The sequence below is a fragment of the Rhamphochromis sp. 'chilingali' genome (genome assembly GCF_963969265.1).
Source record: "Rhamphochromis sp. 'chilingali' genome assembly, chromosome: 5".
In the NCBI taxonomy this organism is placed as follows: Eukaryota; Metazoa; Chordata; class Actinopteri; order Cichliformes; family Cichlidae; genus Rhamphochromis; species Rhamphochromis sp. 'chilingali'.
Window position 1 is genome coordinate 23,039,674 of NC_137932.1, and position 23,069 is coordinate 23,062,742.

Below are 23,069 nucleotides of genomic sequence, written 5' to 3' on the forward strand. Positions count from 1 at the left end.
CTCTCAGTCCCTGTCGACCCCTTTCCTTTAGTGTAACCTGGATACCAGACTGCTGTTTGTCTAACACTGCTCCTTTCCCATCAGGTCCTTACAGTTCCCTTCTGCATAGCAGTAGCCTGGCCTTCTTCAGGTTTATAGTACCTGTGTGCAAATCTGGAATACCTGACCACAGAGTTTCTGGTCATTCTTTATTCTTGAATTCAGATTTGCAGATACTGACCTGATTTTAGCAATAGAAAACTTACAAAAACACAAATTCTTCAAAAATAAAAATGTGCAAATTTGTGGGAGAAAATAACACAAAAATAATACAACTGAATACAACTTGTAGCTGGTACTAGTCGTGTTGAAGATGCAATGACTATTGTTCCTTATGTGTCTGTGGTTCAACGTGTATGTTATTCCGACACCTTTCTTTATGTGTGAAAGGGAGTTACTGATGGTTACTAAGTACTCATCAGCAGTTAAAATCCAGGATGAAAACTATGTGAGCATGCGCAATGATGAAAGAATAACAATGAGATGAGATTTACCTGTTGCTTTAGGTGGACCTGGACAGAGGCTATAGCCCAATTCAACCATGACTATAACTGATGACAATATTTCTTGTTCGGCTCTTGAGACCAAGCTACAGATCTATTCTACAGCCTACAGCAAGAGGGATGTATGATGGTGAAGGGTCCTGTTGACTGTTGGGATTCCCTGGAGAGCCTGATTGGTGCTCTGTTGTCTGTCAAAGAATAATCAAATCAAATCAAATCACTTTTATTGTCACATCACATGTGCAGGCACACTGGCACAGCACATGCGAGTGAAATTCTTGTGTGCGAACCCCACAAGCAACAGAGATGTGCAAACACAACAACACAAACGAGCAAAATACAAGAATGGCCAACCTGAAACTAATAAATATACAGTGGGGCAAAAAAATATTTAGTCAGCCACCGATTGTGCAAGTTCCCCCACTTAAAATCATGACAGAGGTCAGTAATTTGCACCAGAGGTACACTTCAACTGTGAGAGACAGAATGTGGAAAAAAAATCCATGAATCCACATGGTAGGATTTGTAAAGAATTTATTCGTAAATTAGGGTGGAAAATAAGTATTTGGTCACCTCAAACAAGGAAAATCTCTGGCTCTCACAGACCTGTAACGTCTTCTGTAAGAAGCTTTTCTGTCCCCCACTCGTTACCTGTATGAATGGCACCTGTTTGAACTCATCATCTGTATAAAAGACACCTGTCCACAGCCTCAAACAGTCAGACTCCAAACTCCGCCATGGCCAAGACCAAAGAGCTTGCTCTCTAGAAGATCTGCATGGAGGAATGGGCCAAAATACCAGCTACTGTGTGTACAAACCTGGTAAAGACCTATAGTAAACGTTTGACCTCTGTTATTGCCAACAAAGGTTATGTTACAAAGTATTGAGTTGTATTTTTGTTATTGACCAAATACTTATTTTCCACCCTGATTTACGAATAAATTCTTTACAAATCCTACCATGTGGATTCATGGATTTTTTTTTCACATTCTGTCTCTCACAGTTGAAGTGTACCTCTGGTGCGAATTACTGACCTCTGTCATCATTTTAAGTGGGGGCACAATCGGTGGCTGACTAAATACTTTTTTGCCCCACTGTATGTACAATATATAATAGTGTATGCATTTCTGGATGTGTATACTAAATATTTTCCTGTGTGTGTGTGTGTGTGTGTGTGTGTGTGTATACACATTTTTACAAATTAAATAGTAAAAAATAGATAAATAAAAATAATAAAAAATAATAATAATAATAATAAAATATATAGAATATACAGAGTTGAATATGTGCAAAACAAGTGGCATTTATATACAGTGTGGAGTGCATAATGTTGAAGTTCCAGTAGTGAAGCTGAGGTGTCTATGACGTGTTCAGCAGTCTGATGGCCTGGTGGAAGAAGCTGTCTCTCAGTCTGCTGGTACAGGACCGGATGCTGCAGAACCTCCTTCCTGATGGAAGCAGTCTGAACAGTTTATGGCTGGGGTAACTGGAGTCCTTGATGATCCTCCCCGCTTTCCTCAGGCACCGCTTCCTGTAGATGTCTTGGAGGGAAGCGAAGGGAAGAATACACATAGTATGATTGATTGACTGAAGTGAGCACACCTCTTTTCACACATGCCTAAAAAGTCTGTGGTACGTGTGTACCTGGAATAACATCAGCCATGTTTAATTTTATGTATTTGGCTGACTCACTCACTGTATGTCTGTCTTATATCACAGCAGTATATTTATTTCTTATCAGTTTGAAAACCTCAAGCTAAACCAATGACAGTGAGAGGAGAGTTTTAATGCAAACAGGCTGCGATATTATGATACTGTATGTCTGTCTTACATATCACAGTGAACATCTGTTCACATCACACCCACATCTGTGGGTGAGATGATAAGCACGTGCAGCAGGTAGCTGTGCCCTGGATGTGCCATGTGCAACTAAACTGTTTCCCATGATCCCTCCTGCGAGCTGGCTGGAGGTACACCTGGTTCCAAGGTTGGTATGCCTGGCCAGGGCGCGCAAAACGGCTGCAGCGGCTATTTTTACACAGACACACTTCAAACGGACTCAGCCCGCCCCTCCAACACGAGCCTCTGCTTCACGCTGACCGTGTCTGAAGCCAGGCCCTGTCGATCTGCTGTCAACTGCCCCTGAGCAAATCAAAGCCTGAAACTGGTAGAATCTGGATTTTCTTTCTTCAAATTATCGTTCAACTGCTTTTTACTCTTTCTAAGATTTATCCTCCATCGGACTGAAGGAAAAACACATATTTTCTTTACTGCTGCATTCGCAGCAGCTGGTTGTTCTGACGCAGAGCAATTATTCAAGCATAATAACCTGGGACACAATATTTCACTTAGAGAGATTTCAGTATTTCTATCAACACCAAGCATAATGACATCAAATGCACGTCACTGGAAGGACTCAGTGTTGTAATGCATATAATATGGAGCCACTATCAGGGACAAACAGAGACTGCAGCGTGTTGTGCGCTCTGCTGAGAAGGTGATTGGCTGCAGACTCCCATCTCTGCAGGACCTGTACACCTCCAGGACACTGCGGCGTGCAGCCCGGATCTCAGCTGACCCTTCTCACCCTGGACACAGTCTGTTTGACCTGCTCCCCTCAGGCAGGAGGCTCCGGTCCATTCGCACCAGAACCTCTCGCCATAAGAACAGTTTCTTCCCCTCTGCTGTTGGACACATGAACAATTACCACATGATTGTCCCCGCCACTAACACATGACCCTACGCTGTGTCACTTCATCATTTCATGTTTGACACTGATCACCACCTGCACTCATGTATATATCTTTCTACGTAGCACTCATAATTCTTATTCTCATGTATATCTCATGCACATATCTTTCTTTCTACATAGCACTTTAATTCTTATTGTCTGCACTGAAGCACCGCAGCAATTTCCTAATGTTGTAAACCTCAACATCTGACAATAAACCCATTCTGATTCTGATTCTGATTATGAGTCATTACCTTTGGGCAACAGTGCCCTCTTATCTATACTAGATACATACATACATACATATACACAGCCAGACTACATTATGCATCCCATAATTGACTGCGGTGGGATGTGTAATTTGTTTATTTTGGCGTAATGATCCCAGCTGTTATAATGATAATGAGAAAATGCTCTCCAAATATAATCACCCTAATGACAGGACATTATGTTTATGTCCTGTCATTAGGGTGATTAGGGATAACAGGACAGAATATGAACGAAGAACACATTGTCAGAATAACATATGTTCAATTTTAACCTCATTAAGTCATCTATATATTCAAGCCCTTTGTTTTCTGCATGCCATTGTTGGGTCGTCTGTTCATTCTGCCCTATCTAGCCTGGTTCTATTATTTTGACCTTAGCCTTAGTTTTCGTCTTTGCCTGTTTTCCACAGTTATAGTTATAGGTCTTAGTACCTCTTAGTGTTTTGTTTCGTAGTGTTTTTGACAGTTTGCTTTGGTTTCTTGGTTTTCCCTGCCGTCATCTCAATAAAGGATCACTTTTCTGTTTAAACTTACTACTCCTCGTCATCATCTGCTTTGGGTCCTGTTTCCACATCGGGTGTGCACCCCACCGTGACAGACAGCTTCATCTAGTTCCAAGGCCAGGTCTGTTGAGCTTCATTTCTTTCAATACAGAGGTGAGAGTTATGTTATGTTATGTTATATTATATTTCCCACATTGTAAATCTGTAATGCAGTCAGCATGTCTCTCCAGTTGTAATAAATTTATGCCCTAATTGTGGATAAACTGCCATAATTGAGAAAATCTTGGGGGACGCTGCTTAAATGTGAAATAGATATACAAGCATGGGACAAAATCCTGCTCCTTCCATCTAAAATCTATGTTTGTAACCGATTTAAAGAACTACAGTACGAAATTTTTTCACAATGTGCACTGTTAACCTTTGCTGTATTTTTTCCACAGTAAAATACCACAAAATGCCCAGTAACTTACCTGAAAACATTTCTACAGTTAATTATTGCTTTGCATTATGGGTATATTAAGGTTATTTACATTTACTTACTGTATTTTTTAAAACAAAATTGCGATAGTAGTTATACCTACCGTTAACACATTAGCAGCTACTGTATTATGTGTGTTCGGCCCTCCCTGTACGTTCCAGTTTGGCAGATAGATAAACAGTTCTTCAAAAGGAGAGACATAAGAAAAACATATTAAAACATACATCTGGAACATAATATATTTCTCACATTACAAAATACAGACTGAAGACTTAGCAACTTGAACTATAGCTGGTATAACCAAGACAAATAAATGAAAACATGTTAACTCCAAATCCCGCTAGCTTGATGCTAACACACAATGAATTAGCATCGGCAATGCAGCTAACATGCCGGCTTCAAATATGAGAGTCAACAACCCATTTTACATCACATGCTTAACATGAACACAGAATATAATCGTACTTACAAGTGTAACCCCTGGTCAGCTTCTCTTTCCAGCGCTGTGTGAATAAAACTCTCTGGATGAGGATTTAAAAAATATGTTTTTAAACTCATGCTCTGTGAGAGCGGACGGAGAGGACTTACCACAGCGAAAGCTTCATTGCTCCTAACGATAGGCAGGGGGGTAGCCCGTTTACCAGTAGCAGACTTCCGCTGCGGATTTTCAAAATAAAAGTTCCAAAATAAACCCATGGTTGCGATCCCAAGTTTAACAGGAATTTAACAACAACAAAACCATATTCATTCTTTTACATCGTTACACAAGCATATATTTCTCATGCTCCAGTACAGCCAACTTCAGAGCTAATATTTTGTGTGCTGGTATCAACTTGGCCAGACTCCATGAACTTTTCCTTTACTAGAGAAACTTGAATACACAAACCCGCTTCCTCCCCCCCCTAGTCGTGGAGCTACCGCACCCCAGCAGTGGCAGCACAATGTGATTTGAATGATCATACTGTTTGTGTATTTTGTACTCTTTCAGTGGTTGGTTGCAATAGTGCATTACATTTTAACTCTTTCACTGCCAACAATTTCCAGATTTTCCTCCAACCTATGCCATTTGTCAGTATGATACCAGTGAAAGTATTATGGTTTTGACTTTTTACGGGACTTGCCTGTGTGTAAGGAATTCTGATCATCTAATCTGCTGCATGCAGTTGTATGCACATGCACAGCTGCTGCAAATGCTTGCCACTGCGTTGCCAAAGGCGAACTTCAGTCAGTGGAGAATATTGTAATAATTTGGCGGAGGCTTCTCAGTCGAGCAGTAACTGAATTGCTCATTTACTGAACGTGCAACATGTACAGAACTCTTCTGGGAACTAGTCAACCCAACGTAGTGAAACACACACTGAATGCATGCTGGCCCCGCCTACCCACCTACCTCTACCAACCACCACTCCATATCCTGACTGACATGACCTGTGATCCAGTGATTGACAGGAGAGGAAAGGCCAACTTCGTTAACTCTTCACTCTTACGATATTCTCGAGAGGACAAAAGATTTTGCACCTGTTATTGTTGGACCTCTGTGTGGAAACTGCAAACGGGACATCATAAGGTAATGCAAAGGACTCTCCTACCCTAACATATTCGTTTATTAATTCTTAAGAGCATGTATAGTTTGTGTGTGTGTGGGAGGGCTTAAAATCGGTGTTAGCTTGGTCGAAATAGCACATTAGCTGAATTATTCTGGAAAAAATAGGTTGTGTGTGTTTTTTTCTTTTCTTATTTGAATATATATTTAGATATATATTTTACACGGGGAGGGGCGAGAACCAGGCGCAACGACAGTCTTTGTCTTTTTTTTCCCCGCCGAGTGTGGTGCATTGTCCTCCTGCGCTTCTATTCTATGACTGTCAAGTCAAACCGAGTAGGAGGTGAAGCCCTGAGGGAAAACGTAAACGTGACAGACTGGAGGGCGGAACTAATCTTGTGTCTGGGTTTCTGTCGGGAAGAAAAAGAAAGGCGAACTGGGAAGCAATAGGAAGGTGCCACTTTCGGGAAAAGCCCAGTATAATTCCTTCAATAAGTTGTCGCCAACATGAATATTGTGTGGAACTGAAGTATCTACAAAGCCAGGGAGGCAGCCGGTAAGGGAATGGTTGCTGACTATGGTAAAAGACTTTGAAGTGAGTTGCTAAAGAATCGCGGCTGCCGCTAGCATGTAGCATTAGCACTGTGTCGTGAGTTGGTCGCCTGTTTACTGTTGGTCTGCATATGGAAGACTGTTAATGCTTGCATATGGTTAAGAGAAGCTGGTTATAAATACTATTGTTACTGCTCAAGTTCTAATGCAGATTGATTATTTAATTTAGCACTTTAATAGAAAGCAGTATTTCTCAAGGTGTATGTACAATTGTTAGTGAATTACGTAATTTGAGCATTTAAAAATACTCAAGCAAATATTGTACTACAAAGCTTATGCACTGCATTGATGTGTTTAAAAAAAAAGGAAAAAAAAGAAAATGTGTTTGGGATTGTTTACAATATTTGCAGATGTGTGATAACAAACATAATTTGTATTTGGGTTTTTTGGTTTGTATTTAAAGGGTTTTCACCTATGGCTGACTGTGGCCGAAAAGAAGATTAAAGAAAAGGAAAAACAAAAGATCTGCCTGGTCATTGAGTGAAACCCAGTTAAACACCTGTGGTAGATGCATCAATCCCTTTCAAGCGGGGAAGCTGCACAAACTTAGAGAGTTTGACTAAGCAGCAGGTAAAAATACACATTTAATGAGAATAAAGAAAGACAACTTCTTTTTTTGGAAATTTAGAGACTGCTAAAACAATCTTATCCAGTTTTGAGCTTGCTCATGTAGGTTAGCCTGCTTTATTTAATTTTGTGTGAGCTGCAGTACACAACATTAAAAAGTTAATGTGACATTAGGTTGGTGGCGCGAGGAACTCCAACCTAAGTTTAATATTTATTAATTTTTTAAGTGGGAAGGGGAGTATGGTTTTTTTTTCCTTTAATACAACGTCTTCCAGGGTCTTTTTCATAGGAAAACCATGTAACGTCTGTGTTAGGTTGGTCAAAAGAGCAATTAGTTGAATTATTCTCGAAAAGATGGGTTGTGTGTTTTTTTTCTTTTATTTACTTATGTAAATATATTTTTCAAGGGTTAAATAAATGCAACGTTAAATTAACAATTGTCTCTCTGTCTTTTCCCGCCCAGTGTGGTACATTGCTGTCCTCCTGCCCTTGCTGGCTGCGCTGACAGTGTGATGTAGCCTCAGTGTTTGTGTTTAAAGGCTTTTTCCACCAAGATGTCTGTTGAGAGAGAGATGACCTTACCCATCACACCAAGGGTAATAGCGCTCGGTAAATAAATAGTTTCCTCTTGTAATATTTTTGTAAAAAATCTATGTAATTATTGTGGTATTTGTACCCACAACAACTTACTTAACAGGGGTTTGTCTGTTTTATATTGTATAAAAATAGAATACACAGAGTTTGCTGCTGTTTCTCTTATTATACACAATGACCAACAGGAAAAAAAAAACAGCCTAACATTTCAGCACAGGCCAAAATGCCAAAACATTAGGCAGTTTTTTCCTGTAATTGATCATAATTTTCATGACATAATAAATAATAAGAGAAACAGCAGCAAACCGTGTGGATTCTATTTTTTTTTACAGTGTGAGGCCTGCTATCCAGCATTCTTGTGGAAACCTTATTTGTAAGGGTGAGCACATTGTCTTATTGGACTCTTGTCTGTTTTTAGGGAATAATTTCATGTCTGCAAGCCGCTGGATGATCAGTTTGGAGGGTAAGGTATTTTATGAGCCTGAGCAGATGCATGACTTTACCAGCACCCTTGCTGTCTTCTTTGCGTCATACTACGTTTTCAACCTTGAGTATCAGGAGTCAGCGTCCATCACACTGGAGATGATACAGAGGTAAATACTTTACACCATTAAAGCTTACACCATTTAAGAATGAAATATATGTGATAGCTTGACTACAGTTGCAGAAACATATAGGTGATTGCTGTAATGTATGTTTTAATTTTGAAATTAAAGCAGCCCTTTTTCCGTTAAAAGGTTCTTTTGTGAGGATCAATCCAGACATGGGAACAAAATGCCCTGCAAAACTTGGTACAAGCTGCAAGACAGGTCGTGTCGTAAAGAGGAAGGTTACAAGCATCAGCCCTCAGATCACCACCTTCCTCCAGCGGCTCTCTGAGTTTGAATGGAGGACTTCCAACTAGGTAAGAATACAGAGATGATAATATCTTTTACATAGCTGATAATTATATACATACTGTACACTCCATACAACAGTATGAATGATCTCAGACAGATGTGAACAAGTGAATAACCTGAGCAAACATGAATATTAATGATGTGTCTTTGACAGGTGGTGATAAAGACTACACTGAACCCGACCATCCTGGTAACGGAAATCTAAATCCCATGTCACATTCTATTTCCTGGGACCCACTGATAATTATTATATTTTGTAAATGATTTTTGTTTTACAATTGTAATAGTTTATTTAATGTTCATGCTGGTGGGTTTGTCCTGTTTTTAGTGGAATGAAAAACTGTTTTCCTTAAAAAAATCAGACACAGAAAGGTGAAGGACTGTGTAGTTTTCATGTACGCTTCTATTTATTTTGGTTATTGACATTGTTTTTATTCAGTTGAAAAATGTTTTTCTTGTTAAAAAAATATCAACAAAAAATATCAACAATAAATGTTGGTTTAATTCACTATTCTGAGACTACTTTATTGAATTATATTGTTTTTTGTAAATCAGAATCAGAATACTTTATTGATCCCTGGGGGAAATTATTTTTTGTTACAGTGCTCCATTTTAAACCAACATTAAGACAAGACAGACAATACGCTAACTAAGAATAGTACAATATATACATATATATATACATACATACATACATAAGTCACTTATAAATAATGATTTGGAAAAGAAACGTGTAGTTGTAGCAGCAAACAGTGTGTTAAGTGGATACGTTGTACAGGGAGATGGCCACAGGCAGGAATGATTTCCTGTGTCGTTCAGTGGTGCTTTTCGGTAATCTCAGTCTCTCACTGAACGAGCTCCTGTGACTGACCAACATGTCATGGAGTGGGTGGGAGGTGTTATCCAACATTGTCTTTATCTTGGACAGCATCCGCCTCTCCGACACCACCTTGAGGGAGTCCAGCTCCATCCCCACAACATTGCTGGCCTTACGGATCAGTTTATTAAGTCTGTTGGCATCTGCGATCCTCTATGCAACAGCATAGAGGATCGCACTGGCCACCACAGACTCATAGAAAATCCTCAGCATTTTCTGGCAGATGTTGAAGGACCTCAGTCGCCTCAAAAAATAGAGACGACTCTGGCCCTTCCTGTAAAGTGCTGTGGTGTTTTTAGCCCAGTCCAGTTTATTGTCAATGTGTACTCCAATGTATTTATAGTCCTCCACAATGTCAACACTGACCCCCTGGATTGAAACAGGGGTCAAGTGTTTCCTGGTCTTCCTGAAGTCCACGATCAGTTCCTTGGTCTTTGCCACGTTGAGCTGCAGATGATTCTGCTCACACCACGTGACAAAGGAGTCGACCACAGCCCGGTACTCTGTCTCATCATCCCTGCTGATGCATCCAACCACCGCAGAGTCATCAGAAAACTTCTGAAGATGGCAGGTCTCTGTGCAGTGGCTGAAGTCTGTGGTGTAGAGGGTGAAGAGGAAGGGGGAGAGGACAGTCCCCTGTGGTGCCCCCTGTGTTGCTGATCACCTTGTCAGACACACACTGTGGGAGACGTACATATTGTTCTTAATGGATGGTCGTCAGAATTTACACCCTTTTATGGTCCTCGGGACCCAAAATGGTCCCCATCCAAAAGGTGATATAGCAATGGATTTTATGAATTTTTTTTTCACATCAGATCTTTTAAACAACTTCAGACCTATCCACTGATATAAAGTTTTTCATAATTTTTTAAATAATTTTTAGGTTTTTATGGCTTTATTGTCATAAAAACCCCTGTTTTTTGGGGGGTAAAACATCATAATATGCAATATTTTTAAAAAATGAGTTGCAAATGGAACTACTTGGCATGAGGTTATTAGAGCCTTGGATAGGTAAAAAATTCATAACAGAATTGATTTGGATACTTTATTATTTTTGGAGCAATAAGAGTTTTTCAAATTTACACCCTTTTATGGTCCTCGGGACCCAAAATGGTCCCCATCCAAAAGGTGATATAGCAATGGATTTTATGAATTTTTTTTCATTTTTTTTCACATCAGATCTTTTAAACAACTTCAGACCTATCCACTGATATAAAGTTTTTCATAATTTTCTTTATATTTTTTAGGTTTTTATGGCTTTATTGTCATAAAGACCCCTGTTTATTTTTTATTTATTTATTTTTTTTGGGGGGAAAACCCGTAATATATATTATAAATATATTCTCAATCACATTCACACCACTCTCTTATATCAGTTCCACTACATCGAGACTATTTTATGGTGGTCAGCTGTTTTATTGTCATGTATTTTGCATAATAAGATAACCATGTCCTGCATTCAAAACCACTGAAAATGTCTATGGTGGTGCTGTACCTAATATTGTGCTCATTGGATCCAAAACATATTTTTCCTTTATTTTGAAGCCTGAGGCTTAGATCCATTAGGTATTCACGAGAAAAAAATTATCACATGTCAGGATTACAGTATATCGAAAATATGTGATTATAATGGGAGTCAATGGGACCCAAAATGGTACGAGGACCACAGATGGTAACACTTATGTGAATCTCCTTTACTATACACAACACCATAGAGGGGATCAATGAATTTTAAAAATAATGCTAAAATGCACATCCTAGCCAAGTTTCATGCAACTAGTCTTTAAAATGACTGATATATTGAGAATCAAAAATCCAAGGGGACCCAAAAGGGTCCCTTTTTTGACTATGACCATCTGAGGGTTTTAAATGTTCTTATATCGAATATGAATGTTAATATTATTTCATATGCTGTAAAACACAATTACAGTCTAAACAAATTATACTGTACACAATTACAGTGTTATACCATAAACCACATTTGCAGTACAGTGATACTATAAAACTTAATCACGGTAAGTCTTTCTAACTGTAAACCACATTTACAGTAAAGCTGTTATACTGTAATATATGTTTACAGTAAAGTGGTTGAACTGTAAAACATCACAACAGTAAAGATACTGTAGATCAGTAATTCCAGTAACTTACTGGCAATAGTGTCATTCACCAGCCCCCCCCCCCCCCCGTGTGGTTCTGGGATCTTTGCTCACCGTTCTCATGATCATTTTGACCCCACGGTCAAAAGACCATCAGTGGTCTTGTATGTCTTCCATTTTCTGATGATTGCTCCCACAGTTGATTTTTTTCACACCAAGCTGCTTGCCTATTGTAGATTCACTCTTCCCAGTCTGGTGTAGGTCTACAATACTTTTCCTGGTGTCCTTCGAAAGCTCTTTGGTCTTGGTCATGGCGGAGTTTGGAGTCGTCCCCGACCTGCAGTTCCAACGTTCCCGACCTGCAGTTCCAACCTTCCCGACCTGCAGTTCCAACCTTCCCGACCTGCAGTTCCAACGTTCCCGACCTGCAGTATGTTAGTTTCTATGTGCAATATTAGTTCTTGTCAATCCTTGTCACTACTGTATGTGTTGACATTGTAATCACCATTTGTCAAATAAAACAAAAGAAATACACAAAGGGGTTACCGCGTATTAGCTTGACTGTGTCATCGGCTATGTGTGAGTACGTGTGCTGTGTAATACCAAAACGTTTACAGACTCGGTTTATAGTACGTACAAGACAAACTTTATTTGGTTTCATGTACAGTCTGGGGTAGTAACAACAGATGTGATCTTTCCGTGACCAACAGTGTACAATTATGTTCGGGAGATCACATTGACAAAATGGAGACATTCACTCAAACACAACCACCGTTCTGACTCCAGGGCTCTCCTGATCGGTGCTAGTACCAACGTGCACCCACACAGGTCCGTTAAGGTGAACCATGCCTGTTGCCGTTATGAAGACAGATGCATCTCCTCTGCATATCGTCAGCCCCCCACGGACCTGATCGGGGCTTCCCGCCCTGCGCGTCTTCACATTAGCTGGAGGTTGAAACCATTGTTCGCTCACAGGGTTAAGAGAAAACCAAAACTTGTCATATTGTAAATCCGGGGCGATGGGGCGTATGTAAAAGTCCACTATCATGGAGCCATCTACCTCATTGTTCACCCCAGTCTGTGGTTCGAGTTTCGTGTACCCAGGCCTTTCCATCACCTCTAGTTCTTCGGCCACCAATCTACCATTCGGTTCTATGAAGTTAGAGGCGATAATGCATACGCCGTGGTCGCGCCGATCGGGGTCCGCGCCGGCAGTGTAGACGACACAGGAGCGTTCGTCCTTGTTAAGGTGCACTCGCAGTTCATCACGTTTAGCTGGGCCTTTTGCAAGCGAGTCCAGGTTGTCGTTCACCACAACGTCGCCTTTTGCCGTAATGTGGTACGTGTCTCCCAAACGCACACTCCCACTGCATGTGGACACTACAATGTCGGTCGGCAATGAGGTGAGGTCACACCCGAGTGAACATGGGTAGGCTTCCGATTTACAGAGGTCGAGGTGGATTCCAAGCTCCACGCGTCCCTTGACGTTAATGTCATCTATAGGAGTATTGCAACCCGTACCTCTCGGGCATACTTTAACGAGGAACACATCACCATCGTATGTCTTGACAGGTACCGCGACCTTCGTGCCCATGGTTTCAGAACAATAGCAGCACTCACACAAGTCAGCAGCTGGCTTTATATTCTTCATCGGCAACACGGCTGTGGGTCGGCGAGAACCGTGTTGTGGGTCGGCGAGGACCGTGCTGTGGGTCGGCGAGGACCAGATTTGCTGTGTGTGTGTGTGTGTGTGTGTGTGTGTGTGTGTGTGTGTGTGTAACATTGGCATTTGTTTACTCAGATCCAAGGCAGGCCAAACGTCTGTGTTACAACCTACATGCAAAAGACACACATTCACAATATACGGGTACACACGTCTGTTTTATTTCCAAGTGTTTCAGACTTTACAGCGTTTGCAGACCCAGTATCCATCATCCCTGCATTTGGCACAGGTGAATTTCTGACATGTTCTCTTGCACCTGCATGACACAATGGAAGATCTGTGCTGAGAGTCGAGGAAGGTGTGAATGTGTGTCTTTTATATGTACAGGTCAGTCGATGTGTGGCATATAGATACGGCAGGCATTTCTGAAAGTTTTAACACAGAGGTTTGGCCTGCCTTGGATCTGAGCAACTCCGAGTGAGCAAATGTAAATGTGCCAGGCCTCAAGGATAATGGGTGGTTTTCACAACAAAAAACCGGAGGAGAAACAAGCTGACGACCTGTGAAAATCTCAGCATGGGTGATTAACACTTCGGGACTTGCACCAGAAAATAAAAAAGCCAGTAATTCTAGGGGGTGTTGGGTTTAGGGAAGTTACGCAAATTTGCGCAGGTTAGTAAACCTAGTGTTGAAGCAGACCGTGTAATTGATTGTGATTTTTTTCTCGAATACACACACAGGAGACCGCTTCGTCCAGTTCACACCAGTTCACACCAGTTCAAGCCCAGGATTCCGTCGAGCTTCACTTCGTTCAACACACAGGTAAGAGTGTTACCTTTCCCACGTTGTCAATCCGTAATGCAGCCAACACATCTCTCCAGTTGTAATAGAATGTAGGTTTGAAGCAGCACGCCGTGCCTTTAAAGCACACTGTGTAATTGTGATATTCTCCAATGTCGACTTGTGGTATTCCAAGGTCAGGTGACAACTTTATGTTGAAATAGTACACGGGTCCAGCTGGCGGTGGCTCTAGGTACAGTGATTCTGAGCTCAGCATGCGTGACACAGAGCTCGACTGGTTGAACAGCAAACACAATATGCAAGCCGTAGGGCTTGCTCCATATGTGTTCGCGGTGTCGTTGTCACACCTCGCGACGTCGGCGTACGCTTGAGGTGATATCAACGCTCTCAGCGGCCGGCGTTTGCCGTCGGCTGCGCTGACCAGCATGCCTTTGCAGTTATGTGCGTTTGAACAAAATGGCAAACGTTGATCGTTTAACATTTGCAGTAACAGGTCTCTATTGTACGTGTGTCGAACGAGGGCTCTACCCGGTATAGCTCTCTCTGCGAGAGACGCCATCAGGGGCTTGGGGTTCTTAGCCAGCAGTTCCATTATGGTCAGCACCGGAGTGCAGCTTGTGCACAGAGCCGATCCCTGAGTGGAATCACACGCACACGGCTCGGACGCGGCGTGCGTGTCATGAAACAATACTTTGATGTCAGATGGAGAAATGTGTCTGCTTTGCGACACTTTGCGCAGTACACGATGTCTGATCTCCTGTCTATAACGGTCCACTTTGCTCACGTCGCAAACGCGCCGTGTGTCATCCGCCGGGCAGTCCGCCTCAGATCTCGTCTTTGGCCACAACGTGCACATTTCACGACGCTTGCCGCGTGTAGTCTCTCGTGAACATTTGACACAAGGCTCGCCCGCGCTACGCCCGGCCGAGCATCCGGCACAGAGCCAAAGACAGCACACTTTTTCCACAGCATCCTGAAAGGTCGAGCATATCCCGCACACAAAGCGTGACATGACCTCACACGACGTGAAGTGCGGCTGACTTAAGTACCATGTAGGATTGCCTCTTAAACACATGCTGCAAACTCTCACGTTGCAGGGACACCGAAGCTTGACGCCTGCTCTGTGTCTGTCTTTGCTGCTTTTCACCAAGGTCACCCGACACACTAGGCACTTCGAGTCATTGCTGTTGTGTTTTTTGTGTCCGGGTTTACCCAGTCGGCCGCTCCGCGTGTCTTTGTAGCTCGTCGTAGATACGCGCCTGTACAGGTTCGTAGCTTTGCACACAGACCTGACCAGAGCGTCTTTGCGTTTCGTCTCGCAATCTCTCAGCAGCTCTTCTGGAACCCGAGTCGCGGACAACGAAGCGTTTTCGATGGCGAACCGAGGGCTTTGCTGTGCTCTATTCAAAGCACTGTCGCTGGAGCCCATGCCTGTGATAGATGACATGGTCTACGTCCCCGGGGCGGAAGGCTTCCGTCTGACTGAAATGATGTCGGTGGCCCCGTGTTCAGATCACAGGTTCAACTTTGCTCACAGCGTACACGTACTGCTGCAGCGGACCTCCGGTTCGGCAAAGGTACGCTGTCCTTGTGATCAGCGTACAGACGGCAAAGCCGGTGATATAGTGCGACGAGTCGATCACGTGAGACACGACCGGGTCTCCGCGAGAGCAGCAGCATATCGAGCGCGATCCGGAGGCAGGCCGCTATGGGCCTTCGAGATGAGCCAAGTCGTCACAGCGTACAGATGGATATTGAACCATCGCAGCACGGACTACACCAAGTGTTGCGACGCTGTGGTTGTGTATCAGATACAGAGATCCAAGTGGCTGCCTCCGGGGCTTTACGTGTACAGAAGAAGGCCTACGCACTTTGGCTGCACAGTGGACAGACCCGTAGCTGTGATTGAACAATTCAACCTTAACCGAACAGCCGTCGACCCCGAGCTGCCAAACGCCATAACGATTGACATGTTCCCGGGCTGCGATAACTACAGCGCCATGTACATTGTGACGCGCAAACAGAGTAGGCTCACGCCCGAGTACGGCAATAGGATATTCGGAGAGGCCGCAGCGTTGGGTATCGTGGAGTCGGTGCATCCACCCGGATACATGTCAGCCTCCGAGCGTTACGAAGTGGCCATCAGGACAGAGAGGATGTATGTGTTAGACCTACGGTGGAAGGCGTTCGACACCAGAACGAGATGCGTCCACGCCATACCCAGGATCAAAGGCATGAAAGCCATCTTATGGTCTAACCACAACGGCGATGTACAGAACACAGAATGCAAAGTGTTGAGTTGGCTCTTTGGCCACTCCAACGAATTGCCCTCGGACGTGCAGATGGTAGACTACACTGCCGAAACTCTCGGAGTCCGGTATATACTAGTGGACATGGACACATTCACCGGCGTTTTACCGCAGCCTCCTCGCGCCGGCATGTCGTTTTTCACACACACACATTTCACCGGCGATTTAGCCACAGCTACGGCCGCAATCGGCCACGTTACGGGCCCTAGAAGCAGGATGGGCTCGCCTTGTCAAGGTAAACCGCTCGACGTCTGGTACACGTTACCCTCAATGGGTTCGTGCCATCCAACGCCTTACACTTGTGGCGATAGATACGCAGACGTGAACATAACAGATGAGATGAAGGCAGACTTGATCGAATGGACACTCAAAACAGACGCCGCTGACTGTCAAGGCCTTGCCGTTCAGCACACACTGTATTACCACTGGGAGACCGCTCAGTACAAGATGATGTTGTGTCACACTGTACCAGACGCAGACACTTCGCTTAACATGTTCAGGCTTTGATCGTCGTATTGTGCGATACTCTAAGCTGTCTCCTTCGTTTGGAAATTTGTGTGTGTGTGTGTGTGTGTGTGTGTGTGTGTGTGTGTGTGTGTGTGTGTGTGTGAATAAATTGCCACTGCTGGGGCTACCATCAGACAAAGACTGAGGTAGTACACCATCAGGCAAAGACTGGGGTAGCACTATACACTATTTATAAAGCACACTATCATCTAGTCCATACTGTTTCATGCTTTGTATTTCAGGACAGTGTCATGGCTCAACAGGATTATGGTGTTACAGAGTGGAAGCGCATTGCCAAAGCGCTGCATTCTGGAGCCTTGCACAACGACGTGACTTTCGAAACGACCCAAGACGCTCTCAACCATCTGTACTATTACCAGGAGTCATACATCGCCGCGGTCAGCGGCCATGACCATGGACAGTATCGTGATTTCTGCTACATTCATAAAGACAAACCGTGTCGCACTCATCAATGTCAACTTAAATTGAGTGTGTTTTTTCCCGGGGTAGCCACTGACAATCGATGCGCATTGTGCAATGGCGTGACAATGGCCCCGACCGCCGACGGAACCGTCGCCTACGGGATCGAGAACAGAAGACCGTGGTGTGAGATGTCGGATTTGGAACAGTTGTCTCTGAAACACTTGGAACACTTAGCTGTGTACCACACGCCATATTTTGTGATGTTGTTTCTGGGGTCAGTGAAGAACAAACGACACGTGTTACACAGCGATCAGGCGAGCAGGCAGGAACTGGTGCTTGTCATCTACAGCAAGTACGGGCACGGAGAGACGCCATTGACCTTTCACGATAGACAGAATAAGGATATCACTTTCCTAAAGCTGTGGTGGAGATACACGAACCGACAAAGCTCTAAGGTACTGAATCTCAAGATCCCTTATTATCTTGAAATGCCCAACACCACAACCCACGGCACGTGGAACCCTGTACACGACAAATTTGCAGATAGAACACCGGAGCCCCTCTACTCGTTTGTCAAGAGTGCGTGCATATGCCGCGACGTGTGGTGCGAGGACGACGCGTACAACGCTCCGCTATGTTCGTCTCCGACATTACAAAGCGTCGCACGTGCAAACGACAACTCTGTCGTGTATTCGCTACAGACACCCGTGCCTAAGCTTCACATCAATACAGTCTTGGACGCCACTGTGACAACGTACAACACCAGAGATTGGGAGTCCTTAGGTATGTCGCTGCCGTGTTGCAAACCGCTCGCCCCCAGGCTGGACTCGCTGGTGTTGGAGGAGTCTGTGGACTGCACCGTGCTGTCGCTGCGTGCAATTGTATCACTACACGAGATCTGGATTCCTCTCGAGTCGTGGCTGTCGCCGGAACGCTGTAACGACAATCCCATTCTACCCGTGACCAGGCACAGGGTTGCCGCGGGCGTGTTGGGCTGCTTCAGAGATATCTACGAGAAAAACACAGTGCCTCCCAGGCAACTGTATGCTACCCACCGAGACTTGATCAAGACGTTGCTAGTGAACACGCGCACGTGGGACGTCGTGTCTCTATTACCCTATGTCTGTATGAATAAGATGTACAGGGCAGTAAACAGTGCGGCGGACGAGACGAGCCTGAGGAAGGCCTGTTGTGGGATAATGGTGCAGATATTGCTACCCCTCACCGGTGATGTCGAGAGTGCAGTGGACAGTTGGTGGAGTAGTGACGCGTCGGACAGTGCCGATACTATCGAGTCGCAGTTCTTACTCTTGTGTAAAGAAGGCTTCCGTGATCTGAGCACTTGGGACGCGTTACAACCCGAATCGTTTGGCGTCCGATGCATGTCGATAGTGGACCGCGGCTATGTCTGGCTGGGCGACAGCGTGACGGACGACAGCGTTATGAGAGATCGGCTGTCGGAGATCGGCCTGACCGAACCTGTCCGCGTCACCGTCATCGAGATACCACCGAAGCAAACCGTGTCATCTGAAGGATCTCTCACCGCGCCGATCCACAGGCCTGGCACAAGAGTGCTAGAATGTTTCAGAGGACTGGCAAGTGCACTCACAGTGAATGCTATGTGTGTGTCTATGCCCAACGACATGATAATACGCCGACATGAATTCCGTCGTAGCCAAGCTAGTAATAATGCCTACCACGGACCCGGTAAGAGGCCCTTGGCTCCTGACAGCGGCAGCGATCCGCAGGACAACGGCAGCGCTCGACCTAAAATGTCTTATGTTGAAATGCACACCGATGAGCCCATCATCATAGAGCTAATGAACTTTCCCCATAACAACGACACCCACAACATCACATTTCCAAGTATAGGGGACAACGTTGTCCCGAGTGAGCCATGCCATTCCATCAGCTTTTCATTCGACAGCCGCTTGTTCGACACTGGGACCTCGCTGGCGGACGTCGATGATTTAAACGCTGGATATCCGCTGATGGCACACATCGAGGATCTCGATACTATAGACGCTTCCACGCTGATGCTGCACAACGCCACAAATCATTCCTACGACATCGTTGCTCCAATGCTGAACATGGAGGTAGACGGCGAGGAGGTAGACGGCGAGGAGGTAGACAGCGAGGAGGTAGACGGCGAGGAGGTAGACCCCTACGATGTAACCTCTTTTGATGTCAACACCATGATCTCGAGCTTGTTTCCCAATGTAGCGGCCGACAAAATGCATGTTAGAAATGGCGAAGACTGTGACATATTGGCTTTGAGTAACACAGACAAACGCAAGAAGCAAACGGTGGCGCCACAGTGTGAGCAGATGGGTGGTTGCGATGACACGCCAGCGGGTCCGAGTCATGGAGACGACCAGCCAACCCAGGCCGTACATGACGTCCGACTCGAGAGCCCTGTGAGCGGTGACAGTGCACGGCGCGCCCAAAGAAATCCACTGCCGACAGACGACGCATCGGCGATCGAACTACCTGACAGTGTCCTGTACCCAAGCGAATACACATCGGACGAGCCAGAAGTACTGCGTGCTACAACCGAAGCCGATCTGAGGTTCTTAGATAAAGTGCCAAAATGGAGGTCTAACGGAGTGCAGTACAGTCACCTGAACGATGCACGCTACGGGACGACGCACTCGCCCTACTTCACAATGGCTTTCACGACAGCCTTCGAGATCCAGAAACACAAAGGCTATGCCACTAAGCTAATGCTAAGGAAAACCCCCGACACGCCTCAAACCAACCCCACCGTGGGCTTAGAGAAAGTCGTTTGCACGCACGGTTGCGATGCCAACGCTCAGCAGGCGTCCGATGTTTACAGAACAGCTGTCGAGGATATCAACTCGAACTACATTATGGGCATATACGTATGTTCTAGACTGACGAGAAAATTTACCCGTCCGAAGGAATTCACCTACACACGATCGGATATACCATCGGTGACAATAAACTGCAAGACGGGCGCTAGGGTATACTACGCAGTAGATCTATCGAAGCCACCCGAGCGGGGGTTTCGCTACGTGTGTCTACACGTCAACGAATTCCCGATCGGCATGAGAATAGATTCCATTCTCGACATCAAGAGCACAGAAGCCTTGTACTTGGGCCACGTACTGACTACACAGAACGTCGCCGGGCTTTTGATCCACAGGATTTTCTCCGAAGACGCAGAGTTATTGGAGACTGTACTGGACATGCACACGCGGTTGCAGATACACCCGTTTGTGGCAAGGACATTCGCCTTGCATCTCATGAAGATGCCCTTCACGGACACAGGCGTCACCGGGGCCTTTGTCGGGGAGCATGTGGGCGAATGGAATTTAGGGAGTCCAGACGGATTGGCAAATATGACCGACAGCCAAAAGTGTACGCTGGCGTACCACGTCACCACTTGTCTTATCAAAGCACAAATCCTCACAATGAGTATACTCGGGTTTCCCCTGTTGAGACTACACCCTGGTAGGATATGGAGAGACGGCGCGTGCTTCAAAGTGGATTTGCTGGCATGTCTGCTCGATCACATCACGTCCAAACTGATTTCGCAGGTCTGCGTGCGCAAGAACGCGAAAGAGGACTTTGACAGTCCCATTGCGCCAGTGCCGGGTGGTGTGCGTGCCATCACCGACACGCTCAGAACGTTAGACCTCGACCGATTTGTACCTCAGTGGGAAAACCTGCCCGACGATTACGAAAACGACGTTCCCGATGGCGACATAGAGGTTTTCTATAGTATGTATGAGCAGTTAACACAGCAAGACGTGCGGGACGTGCACATATTGTCTCTCCTGGGTGAATGCGAAACATATCAGCCTTTCACTGTACCGACGGCAAACTGCCGGTCTGCACCGTTTGCGCCGTTTCATGTGCAAATACACAATCAGTACGTCAAGTGGAACAAGGTCATAATAGTCGAACCGGTACAGGCAGCGGACGCTCTGCCACTGCCTACGTTGATCCCACAACGTTCATCGAAAAATAAACAACATTCTTCTTTGACCACACGGCGTCGTTCTTCGACCACAACGAGGATTCCTGCACGTGAGCCCAACGAAACCGCTCCTGCTCAAAGACAGCTTCCTGTGCCAAGACCATCCAAAAGCAGAGCACCCCGCAGGTCAATTTCTACACCGACCCCAGCCGTGTCACAAGCACGAGCACCCCGCCAGAGAGCAGATGCCGTGTCGCTACCACGAACACCACCTTCCCTCGAAACAGAGCAACCTCCCCAACCCGCATCGCCCGTCCCTGACACTGAGCGCAATCATAGCTACGTGCACGCATTGAACTGCGGTGTTGACTATATGAACACACGTCACAGTGTTTATTACGACTGATTTGTCTCCCTGTTCACTTTGACCAGTACATGTATATATGAATGCCAATTTATGCGCGTGCACGCCTGTGTGTTTGCTTTAATGCTTTAATGAGTGCCTCACAGTGTTTATTACGACTGATATTTGTCTCCCTGTTCACTTTGACCAGTACATGTATATATGAATGCCAATTTATGCGCGTGCATGCCTGTGTGTTTGCTTTAATGCTTTAATGAGTGCCACAACTAATCCCTGCTGCACTGGGTTTCATTTGCTATATATATATATATATATATATATCCACAAGTGATTTTTATTCTTGTCAATGTGAAAATGAACATGTTCATCTCTGTACATAGGGCAAGGGTTCTTTATTATACACACACAGATTACATTTGCTGTATGTCTACGAGTGCTTGGTTTTTTTTATTGTACATTCAAGGACCGCTCAGGGCATTGTTGCCCTAATAATAGGTTGGAAATGATTATTGTCAATGTGGAAATAAACATGTTCATCGCTGTACAGAGGGTATGAGTTCTTTGTTATGAACAGAGAGTTTTTCCCGTGGGCTAATAAGATGAAATGTACTTCTTCCACCGAAAGCCATCTCTCCGGTGTCATAAGCAGAGTGTACAAAGCGTTTTCACCGTCGACTTTATTGTCGTTAAGGTACACTGTAAATTCTCGGTTCTTCGCTCTTTGCGCAAAGATATGAGCCGCCGTTTTTCGTACCAATATGTCTCGTGCCTCGAATGAACATTCTTGCCCCCGGTCCAATAACACCGAAGCGGTGTGAAATCCACAGTACCCGTCGCCTTTCACCGGTTTCACTGCAACGTCATTCAAGCGAAGATATTCATTCAAGGTGTCACCCACGGGTATCGATCTCCGTGGTGTAGGTCGATCGCTGATGACACACCAACCGCGCCGGGTCAAATGCAACGCACCGTGGGGCCGGTTTACATAGTGCTGATTGAACACGTTGTATTCGCTTCCGTGCGCGATCACTTGGATGTTCAGCCCAAACATACCTCCGACTATAGCCGTTATAGGGACAAACTCACGCTCTCTGTCGCAGATTTCACGCAGTTGCACAATATCGTTGCACACCGAAAGCGTACTGTGTTGACTTGGGAGTCTTTTCACTATCAAATGTACCATAACTGCGAGCGTTTCTGGTGTCCTGGGCTCGCTAGTAGCATGGGACCGTTTAGTCGTGAGCACCCATAACGCTTGTATCAACCATGGATAAATGTTGTCGGCGTTCACGTCGTGGTGGTCCTTGGACCCCCGTACACTGTATGATGTCCGACCTATGTTTGTCAT

At 44.9% G+C, this 23,069-nt stretch overlaps 1 protein-coding gene and 2 long non-coding RNA genes across 6 annotated transcripts in view; 2 read left to right on the forward strand and 1 right to left on the reverse strand.

The window, feature by feature from the left end:
- Positions 1-1,686: 1,686 nt before the first annotated feature.
- On the reverse strand, positions 1,687-5,149 carry LOC308397292. Its single transcript, XR_013971713.1, has 4 exons — positions 4,993-5,149; positions 4,627-4,706; positions 4,077-4,184; positions 1,687-2,083 (listed from the first exon to the last, which is right to left on the reverse strand). It is a non-coding gene; the product is annotated as an uncharacterized lncRNA (long non-coding RNA).
- Positions 5,150-5,943: 794 nt separating this feature from the next.
- On the forward strand, positions 5,944-9,249 carry LOC308396872. Of its 3 annotated transcripts, none has more exons than XR_013971634.1 (6): positions 5,944-6,090; positions 7,082-7,248; positions 7,709-7,854; positions 8,258-8,432; positions 8,577-8,743; positions 8,893-9,249. It is a non-coding gene; the product is annotated as an uncharacterized lncRNA (long non-coding RNA). The 3 variants fall into 3 exon arrangements; XR_013971635.1 differs by lacking the exon at positions 5,944-6,090 and adding an exon at positions 6,465-6,622; XR_013971636.1 differs by lacking the exon at positions 5,944-6,090 and adding an exon at positions 6,479-6,661.
- Positions 9,250-11,846: 2,597 nt separating this feature from the next.
- The window catches only part of LOC308396871 (uncharacterized protein), a 33,085-nt gene continuing 21,862 nt past the window's right edge, over positions 11,847-23,069 (forward strand). Inside the window, exons 1-3 of one of the 2 annotated variants that reach the window (XM_080882505.1) lie at positions 11,847-12,141; positions 14,115-14,196; positions 17,234-21,944. In XM_080882505.1, the coding sequence (XP_080738631.1) occupies positions 17,243-21,763 (4,521 nt within the window). In that variant the 5' untranslated portion in view covers positions 11,847-12,141; positions 14,115-14,196; positions 17,234-17,242 and the 3' untranslated portion in view covers positions 21,764-21,944. Of the gene's footprint in view, positions 12,142-14,114; positions 14,197-17,233; positions 21,945-23,069 lie in introns of those variants that run through there. The other variant, XR_013971633.1, reaches the window with a different exon arrangement.